Source organism: Xenopus tropicalis, chromosome 9, assembly GCF_000004195.4.
Source record: "Xenopus tropicalis strain Nigerian chromosome 9, UCB_Xtro_10.0, whole genome shotgun sequence".
NCBI lineage: Eukaryota > Metazoa > Chordata > Amphibia > Anura > Pipidae > Xenopus > Xenopus tropicalis.
This window is the reverse complement of record NC_030685.2, coordinates 56090761-56102941: the sequence shown is the minus strand read 5'-3', so window position 1 is coordinate 56102941 and position 12181 is coordinate 56090761. Positions and strand designations below refer to the sequence as shown.

At 36.5% G+C, this 12181-nt stretch overlaps 1 protein-coding gene across 25 annotated transcripts in view; it reads right to left on the bottom strand.

Annotated features, from left to right (window-relative positions):
* unc80 (unc-80 homolog, NALCN channel complex subunit) overlaps positions 1–12181 on the bottom strand; it is a 139955-nt gene that overhangs the window by 65247 nt on the left and 62527 nt on the right. For 16 of the 25 annotated variants that reach the window (XM_031893923.1, XM_031893924.1, XM_031893907.1 and 13 more), the window contains 4 exons: positions 10654–10866; positions 10157–10328; positions 3219–3352; positions 2597–2762 (listed from right to left, as the gene is read on the bottom strand). In XM_031893923.1, coding sequence (XP_031749783.1) covers positions 2597–2762; positions 3219–3352; positions 10157–10328; positions 10654–10866 — 685 coding nt within the window. The remainder of the gene's footprint in view (positions 1–2596; positions 2763–3218; positions 3353–10156; positions 10329–10653; positions 10867–12181) is intronic. The other 9 variants (XM_031893913.1, XM_018097459.2, XM_031893920.1 and 6 more) reach the window with 1 other exon arrangement.

Below are 12181 nucleotides of genomic sequence, written 5' to 3'. Positions count from 1 at the left end.
TTTGCGACTTTTTCGTCGCCGTTGGGGTTTCTTTGTATTTGTCACACTTTTTCGCTGCCGTTGCAACTTTATCATATTTTGCGTGACTATTTCTTCAGCGTCATGATTTTTTCGTATCGAGAGATAGTGAACGGCGGAAAAACCAATCCGATTTTTCCGCAACAGCGACGAAAAAGTCGCAGAAAATATACGACATACGAAAAAGTCACGACAGCGCTGAAAAAGTCGTAAAAAATACCGATCATTATGTGGATTAGTAAATCTCCCCCCTAATGTTAAAGTTACAAATAATAGCTGGCCACCAAACATTTGTTTTATGTGGCAAATGAAATGGTACCTATAGTTTTAATTGTTTTTCAAGTTTTACAAAAAAAAAAGCTTATTTAATATGACTTGAAAGCAGTGCAAAAGGATATACATGTTAAAAAACCTACACAAAACTGGGAATTTATTGATGATGACACCACAAAAGCAACAATTAATGACACCACTAAGCCAAAATGGACATAAAGTGTCATGAAAAACAGATCCTGATGTACCTGATGTAGACTGATGTCTTCTTTTGTATTTAACATCTTATACCGGGATATTACCCTAAGGTGTTTAAGCTACTGTTGGCCTATAATAGCTTATAAAGGATTGTCTGTAAGAGTTGTACATTAGAACCACTGGTGCTTTACTTGATATTTAGTTGAATTGTTCCTGAAGTCAGATTAACTCCAAAACTCAATACTTAACTTTTTATGTGTATATTTATTAGAATCTACAATATTCTCTGTGATAAGCTCAAAATTAATTCCTAAATGCAAAAGCAAAATAATGACTATATTTTTATTGTATCGAAATTTTTTCGTAATGGTAAAATTTTCGGTTTTCTTTTAAAGAAAACTTGGTTTCAGTATCTCCATGTTTCTACTCAGCCCTTTACCTTGGCTCTTTCTTCTCCCCCTAAGCTTATTTCCCTGCCTTGCTGACTGCCTTTGGTTCTATTTCTAGTTTTGTTATGATTATGTCTCCTGCTTAATACTACTACAGTACAAGTTTTCTTCAATCTGCCTATTCCTGTGACCTGTTACAACCGCTATCTCTTCACTAAGTATTGTTTCCGACAGCTTAAACAATATCTTCTACTCCATGCTAGAGTGTAGAGTGTAGTCCAACAATCTACTCTACATTAACAGTCTTTTAAGCCACAAAGCTGCCTACCTACATACTGTCATTAATATTACATTTTATTCTAACCCATAGCATTTTTCATGATCAAAATTAAGTAATTACAAACAAAGGCTTGAATAAAATAAACAGAGATACATTTCTGAATAAAAACAATTACATCATGAGAATGACAAAACAGCAACAATGCCTGAAAACAATGTGTAACTATGGGAAACCTGCAACGTGATATTGTTTGAGAAAATGTTACTTTTATTTTAAAGATGTCATATGGTATATTTTGTTTTTTATTACAAAGAGAAGTTCAGCATTCGGTAGAGAGAAAAGCATTAGGAGTTGTCAGCTCTGGCATTAATGCCTGCTGTAGGGCAAGAGGTAAGAACAGGGCTCCACTGCTGCCTGCACCCTCTGCAGCTTCCTAACTTGCATGTCTAGACTAGAGAAACTGAACTTTCATTTGAAACAGGGAAAGTGGTACTTTGCGGGGAGGGACGTGAGGATGCCCTCCAAGTGATGCCCTGTCAAGTTATGTTGTGGTGGCAGATTCTATTAATACCTTTAGGAGGGCTTGGATGATTAATTGAACAAACATAATATCCAAGGCTATTGTGATCTTAAGAACTACAGATATATATGTGAATATATAGATAGGTCTGTATATGTATATATGTGTGTATATATGTGCACTGGGGTTTGTTTGATGGACTTGATGGACTTTTGCCTTTTTTTCAACCCAAATTAATTAATAACTATTTTGGGAATCAGAGTCTTGTCTGGAGAAGAGCTGACTATTAGCTACACTGACAAAGAACTACATTAAAAATAATTTACAAAAGTTTAATGAATGTATATTGGAAAGTTGCTTAGAATTACATTTCATTTCATTATGCAAAAACAGTTTTGGGTGGAAGACCAATTTAAGTATATGTAATGAGATTATTATCTCTAAAGACTGACAAAGACACTCTTTCATAGTTAACCTTTGCACCACTGCAAAACTGAGAGAAAACAGAAATATCAGACAATGAATTCCATCTGTTATAAATGTGAACCTATTACAAAAATCCACAGTGAACTTTCAAAACATTTTCAGGCACAACTAAAAACATTAAAAAGTTATTGCCTAGTAAATTAGAATGGCCTGCTCAAACTAAATTTGATTTAGTTATTGTGATCTCTCTTCTATGCTACTATCTGCTATAAGAAATCCTAAAATATAAACAATAAATGTATCAATAATTATATTATATTATTATATATATTATTATATTATATTATAAACATCATATTAATCAATTTTAGTGCCAGGATATGCTAAACAATTTTGTAAATAGGTACTAAATTAGAAACTTGCTATCTAGTTAAGCAAAAAGTAGTATAAAATCCTTTCATCTTAATGTTTGTCTGGTCATGGGCTTCCTACCTTTCTTCTCCTCACCGCCAGTGTCTGATTTAAGGGTATGACTGCTGCTATGCAGAGAGTCTTTAGAATCTTCATTCTCATCCAGTATCCCAGCAAAGCTGATCTTCCTCTCATATCTATGACGGTCCATCTCTGGGTCTAAGCGAAGACGACAGGTTTCCAGATCCTAAAAAAGTTATTAAGCAAAAAGCTTATTTATGATAAGAGTAACTGTAACTGTGATGACCCTTCACTGTCTACAGCAGGATTGTCCAAATAGAAACCCACTGGCCACTGGTGGTGTATTTATGGCCCCAGTCTACTCAATGACTTGAAAAAAAGATATCTTTACATGATATAGAAATACTGCATTAAAGAATTTAAATAGTGCTGTATAATATATATATATATATATATATATATAAACCTATACAATACTAGAATGACATCCATTTGTTTTGTGTTGGCCCCACTAGGCTGCATCATGTGCTAACACCAACTGTAAAGTAGCCATCTAGTAGTGGGTCACTTTAAATGTGTGCACCTCCCGTATAAATAAGTATATAAGTATTTGAACAAAATTGTTTGTATAAAGAGGACAGATTTATGCACTACTAAATTTGTAAATGAATAATAGACATACCACAAGAGGCTCAGCACGTGGTCTAGGCAGACAAGGGAAGGTTTCCCGTAAAAATGTAGTGATTTCCAAGAGCAGCTGGCAGGCAGACATCTTCAGAGCAAAAGGACACCCACATTTTGTTGGGTTTACGGAACCTAGGAAGTTAGATTCTAGTAAGGAGAGCACAGGATGCTCAGATCTTGAACTGACCAAAGAGCTTGCCAAACCCAGTGATTGCCAATATGGTGCTCTCCAGCTATAATGAAACTGCAATCCCCCATATATTCAGAGGCTACCAAGAGCAGTGATTCAGCATCAACTGGAGAGGCCCAGATTGGCTTTCCCTGCAATAATAAGGCAATAAACACCAGGAATCAATCATCAAGAACCAGAGTGGGAGGCTAGATGAAACTGAGTCCCCTACATAGATAACAGTTGCTCCAAATGTTGATATATAAAATAATCACAAAAGGTAAATAAATTCCAAACTTCCGAACTGCTGAACAAAAAGCTAAATAATTCAAAAACTCGAAAAATTCAAAAATTCAATCGGCTTAAGGTCCTTTTAACATAAACAGAAGTCTATTTGGTTAAGGGCAAGACAGATTAAACAGTACTCAAGACTGTTATGCTCTAATGCTGAAAAGTGTAATTTTTTTATACAATTTATTAAAAAGCATATATATATTGTGCATGTTTGTGGAACTGGTTGGGAACAAAAAATTAGTGAAGTTTGTAAAAAATGGACATTTTTCAAAGCAACAATATGTGGTCCCTTGACCACTCTTGATTGCCTGAGAAATCTCATACTTGGCTACACTTTTTACCCCTTACTCAAAGAGGACAGGGGTCTTTTGTGCCTAGAGAAATTCCTTTTACTACTAAGTCAGCAGGGACAGATGCCAGAAGCATGGGATGTAATGTATCTAGATATAAGGTAGAATATTATCCTATACACACAGTTTGGGTTACCTATCACACACCTGTAGTTAAAATGATGTAATGGAATCTCTGGGGAACATCTTTGCTCCAGCTCTGGAACTAATGATAAATGATCCCTGGTACAGTACATAGGCGCTGATTATGTTCCTGTCTTACAGCAAGATGTCAGAACTAGATTTAATACCCGTCACATCTTGAACAACTCTACAGATAGAACTCCAGTGTGAAGGGTTCAGTTATTATCCAGTTTTACATTCTGTCATCAGAAGGTGTCTTGTTGATGCACTAGCCCAGTTTCATATGTGAGGTATCAGTCTGATAATGAGTCATTGTTGGATTATGGAATATATGAGAAAGAGGAAAGCATGTTGACTACTCAGATGAAGGGAGAAATGGCAAACAGAAAAAGAAGAAGCGACAGGTGTAAGATGTGAATGTATAAAAACAAAGAATTACATGGAAAGAAAAGAGAAATAAATTAGCAAACACTGAACAATTATCTATATATTCAGTGTACAAGACACCCTAGGCTGTATAATTATGCAGACTGGAACGTCAGAAATTCAGAATTTGTAACCCCAATGGCACAGCCTCCAGGTATGCCCTTGCACATTTGTCATATTGAGAAACCAATTCATTTAAAGGGGCTGTTTGCCTTCAAGTTAACTTTTAGTACATTGTAGAATGGCCAATTCTTGGCAACCTGAATTATTTTCATTACTTTCAAACTTCAAAATGAGGCTTACTGACCCCAGCATCCAATAAGCTGTTGAGGCTACAACTTTATTGTTATTGTCATTTTTTAAATACATATCTTTCTATTCAGGTGTGCTCTCCTGTTCATATTCTAGTCTTTCAGTGAAGCCACAGCCTGCGTAATTTAGGCCCTAGCAACCAGATAGCTGCCGAAATTCCAAACTGGAGAGCTGCTGAAAAAAAAGCTACATAATTTAAAAACATAAAAAAAAAATTGTCCCAGAATATCACCCTCTATATCATGCTAAATGTGAATTCAAAGGTGAACAGCCCCTTCAATCTATTGCTTCAATAGACCAAAACAATATTTCTAAAGACTGCTAAGCCTAAAGTTTTTACTGACTAAAATCCGCTGCCCAGTGTATTGATTTGATGGATACCTAAATTACAATTCTGTGCAGAAAATGTTTCTTTGATTTCAGTTCTTTTTAATCTGGCACAAGTCTCAAAAGGTCTCACATTTTGAAATAAAGATTTAAAGAAGAATTTAAGAAGGTTCTTTAGCCTTCATTTATTCAAACTTGTTTTTAGCTTTTTTAAAATTCAATAATGTTTTTTTGTTTCAGTAAGGCACATTTTGGGAGTATTATCTCAGCACCCAAGTAAAAAATGTTACCAACGTATAAAATCTCCCAGTACTATGGTATTTTGCTGGACATAAATCTACAAGAAAAGGAACCTTTTACCCTAAAATGGGAATCTGAAATGAACACCATAATTGACCCCATTGACTGGAACACAGCTAGACAGAAATACTCCAAACGTCTATTGCACTTCCTTCTAGAACTGCTCTCCTTAACTTAGATCTGAATCATATCCCCTGGAACAAAAAGTGCTTGATAATTCATACTCTAGCGGCATCCTGAATATTATTGCAAGAAACTGGAAATCAACATGGATCCCAACACCAGAGGAGAGTTCAGTCTTAATTAATAACAACAATATCATGGAATACTACAATGCTAGGAATAATCACCTTTTGCACAAATATCACGCTAAATGGGACCCATGGAACGCCAGCAAATACGCAGATAAATTCATCTCTGCTATATCATTGGACCTCGTTTAAGCCCACGACTTATTAGGATATTAGACAAACCCACAACTTGTCTCTGGGCCCTTTAATTTGGTAGCAAAACAAGGCAATACAGCTGTTCTCTACCCGCAATTTCTCTCTCTTTTTTTACCATATCTTATTACCCCTATTGTCCCTTTATATCCTGGTCTTTATACAGTTATGGAGCCAGTAGTGCTCAACATTTTCTTTTCTTTTTTTCTTTTCCCTTTCTCTAGTTGTTTTGTTTGCATTTTCTATCTCTCTGTTACCAATATTGGTTATTTGATAGTTATAAAATTGGTGAAGCCACAACCGATTTAAAACTCCAGCATAAGTCATAATGCATGATCTTTTTTTTTATTGTTGTACCATCTCTACTGAACTTTAGACATGTTTCTGTCTAATTGCAAAAATGCTGTTGTTAATTTTCTTCACCAATAAAAAATGAAAAAAAAAAGTATGGAAGGTTCTCAAAGGCTCTTACATAACATATTGTTATTCTGCAAGCTGAAACATACTCTGGATCAAATATGCACAATTTTATACAATAATTGATTTGTCACTATATTGATCTGGGCATTTAAAGCGTACATGGAATTTTTTCAGCTAATAGTTAAACAATCATTTTCTACTGTAACTTTCAGACGGACATTAAATTATGCAATAAGATAATACCTTGATTTCTCAATATGCTCAATTCAATTAATGCACATGCAGAGACATCTTTATATACATGCATTATTCTAACACTAAAAACTGTGACACTGTCAACCAGGAGTGGTGCAACCAGATCAGATATTTTTGAAATCTCTTACTGAAATCATCTTTCATACCAATAGCAATTTGAGTAAGGTTAAAAGTGTAAAAAAAGTACGTTGCTTGCTCTCGTTAATAGGATGGAAGTAGGAGAAAGTAACCAGTCTGGTTGCACTTTAGACATATACCTTCCAATCAACGAAATGGTTAGAAATACATAGACAGCTTTCACAAGGACAACATAACCAGCCAATAATGATTACTGTACTTTAACTTGGACAAAAATACAAAGGTTTCCACATTAAAAGAGAAATGGGACAGGTTTGAGTGGAGAGACCATGGCCATAAAGCACATACTTTATTTAAGATGGATGAAACAATCAGTCAGGGATGAGCATTCCCTTATTGGCACACTAGGACAAGTTACAAAAATGGTGCATTATTTAGCAGAAAGCACAATGAAGGCTCCAAACAAACATGTCCCATTTGTAGGTCTGCATATCTGAATAAACATGGGAATTTTGTGGCTATGTATAAACAGATTTTTCACCTACAGGCATTTGATTCAATCACGTGCCTGTAGGTCTTTTGCATAAAAATATTTTGGCTTTAAATGTGCTATTTTCAGTTACTAATTTTTTTATGTCAGGCTTATTTTATCATGTCAACTAAAAAGTGGCATGACCAAACTTTATTGTCAAACTGGCCACTAGTTACTGGTTTATGGGTTCCCTAATCTGTTTCACTTGCCTACAATTCTGAGCAGTTGGTCGGTATTTTATACACGTTTATTTGGTTACTTATCAGCCAGTATGACAAGGCATAAAAAGTATAGGTTATTATAGTGGTTTAAACCACACAATAATTTTGTGATGCGAGGGTTCACCCCACCCCCCTAAACATTGAATCTATCACATCTGTAGCTGTCAAGAGGCATATTCATTTGGTGGGGCCCTTCCTATTTTTTTTTATTGTAAGTCTTGCAGACAGTAAGTCAGTTGTATAAGGAATTGTTAAATCACCACCATATAAATTGCAAAAGTGGTGTGCAAAGGTAGCAGAGACTTTCTGTCATGTTAATTTGCCTTGAATGCCTTAGATACTTGAACTGCCATAACATCACCATATTGTAGCTGCCAGACATAAGTACTGTCCATATGGGATTTCTTAGATAATAACAAACCTTTACGTAGTTCTATATGCTAGACACCCTAATACCCAGGGGCGGGCCAAGCCGACCGGGCGCCCTAGGCAACCCGGTCGGCAAACTCCGCCCACCTCCCCGCCCCCTGAACGGCACGTGCGCGCCAATGCACAGGAGGAGGCGCGCAGTTAGTTCAGTCATTGCCTCCGCCGCTAATGACAAGTGGCGGAGGCAATGACTAAGTAGCGCTAGGGGTAGGCAGGAGAGGTTCCTGCCTGGCGCCCCTCCATCGTTGCGCCCTAGGCAGCTGCCTCTTCTGCCTACCCCTAGTTCCGGCCCTGCTAATACCACAAAAAGAACACAAATAACTCCTGCTGAAGAGCCAGATATCCTACATTCCCTATATCCTGTATCCTTGTACCATCCCCAGCCTAGTACCTTCAGAGACTCTTCTAGCAACTGTTGTTCTTTCACCAGTATAAATCCCCTAGGAGATATGTTGTGCACATATGTTTCTAATTTTTTAACAGTAAGCATAAAATCCTCTTTGGTCATGATACTTGAGCTATACTATGTAAATCTATGTAAATCTATTGATACATAGCCCAAATATTCTTAAATAGAATTGTTTGCTGTTAAGATTTCCTATTCATTTTAAGACAGGGGTGCTTAGACATTACCAATATGAATTTAGTAAACTGACCACCTCATGTTACACTGCTATGAAAACTGTAGCTGCATTGCATTACACAGATGTGTATTTTTGTATTTTACAGCACAACACCACTCATGTCCCAAGCTATCAAGGGACATGGCATGTCCCAAGTAGGCTGATCTAATGAAACTGACCATGCTGGGTTGTGGTGACCTACTGCATGCAAGTTCAGGATCTACTGTTAGATCACACTTTTGTGCACCCCTGTTTTAAGGAGTAGGAGATCTTTTGCAAGTTAAAGTAAGCAGAAACATTACTTCTGCTGTATATCATTTATCATATATTTAAAAATAAAACATAACCAGTTAGAAAATGCTCTGCACCGAAGCATTTTCTACGAAGAAAGGTTGTTACCTGAATGACTATAGCGTTAAATAAATGTATTAGAGCTGTGCAAATAATTGCAATAATTTGGATTCTGGGGCAGTGGTTGCATTTCCCCAATTGCCTTTTAATTATGTATCTTAATATAGCACGAAATATACAGAATTATTGATATTTAGAAATATATTTTAAATAGTATGATGTATTTTCAAACATGCTTATAGTCACAAATCTAGTACCAAGCTTTCCAGGAATAATGCCTTGGTAAATACATGAGACAGACTGCACAGGAGTAGGAGCATTGGGACAGATAACAATATTTTTCACAGAGCAATAAGGCACACATTATAGACCCATCTGGACACAAACAGATGCTATGTCTGGGACAATAAAGAAAACTGGAATTAATTTAAATGTAGAGAGTGTCTAGGCAATAAATAATGGTTACCAGCCAATATAAACCTTTTCTTCAGATTTACTTGAATGCATCTTAAAAATGCATTTTGGCAGGCAAAATATTCCTACCTGGAAACATTAATGATGTAAATTTCAAAAAAGTAAATGTTCTTGGCCAACCAAAAAATATTCAGCCTAACTCCAGGCTGGCCACCAATGCAAAAATATTAATCCATCTTCTTCATCCATTTTAACTGACAAACCATCCTCAACCTGTTCCTTAAAGATCAAACAAATGATTGTGCATAGAAGTTTTATCTTGACAACTGCATGATAGTCATGCTGTGCTACTAATGTGTCCATTTTCCACAACTGTGGATTTTATATTGGGCTCACCCTGATAGGCATAACTCCCAGTTTAAAAATTAGGTCCCAGATGTGCAAAACTCAGTTTTGATATTATTTAAATCCAGTTGAACTTGATCTCAGCTGACAATCCAAGAGCAGGCTATTGGGCCGCCTTTATTACTCTGTCTACCAAAGGCATGTGCATGTTCTGTGTGTGCAGCCTGTGTGTAGGATTGCCACCTGGCTCCTGAGAACCCGATATGACTTAACCATACAATGTTTTCAACCAGGCCAGATTTTATACACCTTATTTTCATCGGATTAGGTTCTTTGTTTGCTTTACAATATTTTTAAATAGTGCTCCCAGGTTTTATATTTTCCGACCCAGTGCTAATTACCATGGTTGGTTGAATCTGATCGGGCTAACAAGGAGCAGGTGATAAACCCGCCTGCATAACAAAGCAAGAATAATCAAGATAAAGTAGAAAGAAATATAGTGATCCTAAAGCAGAGTTCCTTACAAGCAGGGTTTCTTGTAGTAAAGGGAGTCTCCTTACTGTCATCTAAAAAGTCTTCTTCCTCATCCTCTTTTCTCAGCCTTCTTTTGGTTTCTTCATCATAGATAAGTCCCAGCAGGTTTGCTGGGCTTTCACTCTCACTGTGACAGATCTCGTTGAGGCGAGCACCAATGACCTGATTGAAAAGATGGAAAATCCTTTGTACTAAATCTTTTTAAAGACAGATGGTGCTTTATAGTTTTTGCACATCAATTTATAGTTGACTATCTAGACCAGCTCATCACACCTATAATCTACTAAACCAGCACTTTCTTTAATGTCATCATGTCATTATGGCAGAATATTTATCATTTCATTGCCATGAAGAATTTAAACCATTATTTACTCTTTATGATAAAAGTTTGTGCAGACTGAAGCACTGTTTAAGATCTTAGCTGTTAATATTGAGTGCAAATGATGCATCCTCCCACAAAAACCTTAATAAAAAAATGTATATTTACATCTCCCCATTGGTAGAAAAGCTTGGCTGCATTCCATTGCAGTTTCTGGTTGCGCTTGTTGCCAACAATAGGGGAACGACCTCGAGAAAGACCTTTTTTGGCAATATTCACATGATGTCCCTTCATCCACTCTGGCCAGTTTCCACGGTTACAGCGATGCACAAATCGTGCACATTCAAGGAAAAGGGCAGCTCTGGCTACCACAGGGGCTTCCTATTAAATTGACAGGGAAAAAAATAATTTCAACCGAATTTCGTAACAATAGAATACATTATATGATTTCTAAGCTGTAGAAAGCTACTGTTCATGTGCTCTATACTTACAACTCTAAGGGACTGATTTACTAATCCACGAATTCGAATGGGAAAAATTCGGATTGGAAACGAACAGTTTGCGACTTTTTCGTATTTTTTGCGATTTTTTCATCGCCGTTACAACTTTATCGTAAATTGTCACGACTTTATCGTACCTGTTCCGACTTGCGCGAAAAGTCACAACTTTTCCGTATCCGTTACGATTTGCTCGTATATTGTCGCAACTTTTTCGTATTGAGCGTTCGTAAACGGCGGGCAAGACTTTCAGACTTTGCATGATTTTGGAAGCCTCCCATAGGACTCAATGGCACTCTGCAGCTCCAACCTGGCCCAAGGAAAGTCACGATACTGAAGCTTGAATGAATCCGAAACTTTTGTACAGTAACTGGGTTTTGCTCTAGTTTTATTTGCCTAAGTTTTAACATTTTTCAAAATATATAAAATTATTTTTCTTTAATCACCGCTGCTTATTTTTAAGGGCGAAAGAACAATATATGTTTCATGGAGCAGTATAGAATCAAGATGAGGTGGGAGGATAAAATAAAGGAAGGAAAGCAAAAGTTTCTATACAGGAGAGCCAGAAAAGGGACTAAATATAACTAATCAATATATGAGCATTTACAGTACATAGTTACATAGTTACATATAGTTACATAGGGTTGAAAAAAGACCAGAGTCCATTAAGTTCAACCCTTCCAAGTAAGCCCAGCACACACAACCTATACTGACCTATCTATACACTCACATACATAAACCATATATACCAACATCAATACTAACAGTAGATTTTAGCATCACAATAGCCTTGGATATTATGCTTGTTCAAGAAATCATCCAAGCCTCTCTAATCCATTTATCCACACCACAATGGCACCAACAGAACTGTATTAATGAAGTCAATGTAAAAGAAAAGACCAAGGCTGGGTCTCTGTCGTGTTGCATATAATACCCTTCAATATATGTTCCAAAGAAGATCAGATGAGACAAACATCTGGCACACAAGGATAAACATTTGCCAATTGTAAACTTCATAACTGTCACATATATTAATTCTAGGGTGGTGACAAATAGAGGGCTAGAGCTAGGACAATGGAAGATGGGCATTTTAACACCGGCTTGATTTTTTGCTCAACAGACAGAAAAACACTGGGAACTGCCAATCCATTAGTTTAGGAATATAGGCTAGCTATCAGGTATGAATCCAGTATGTTAAA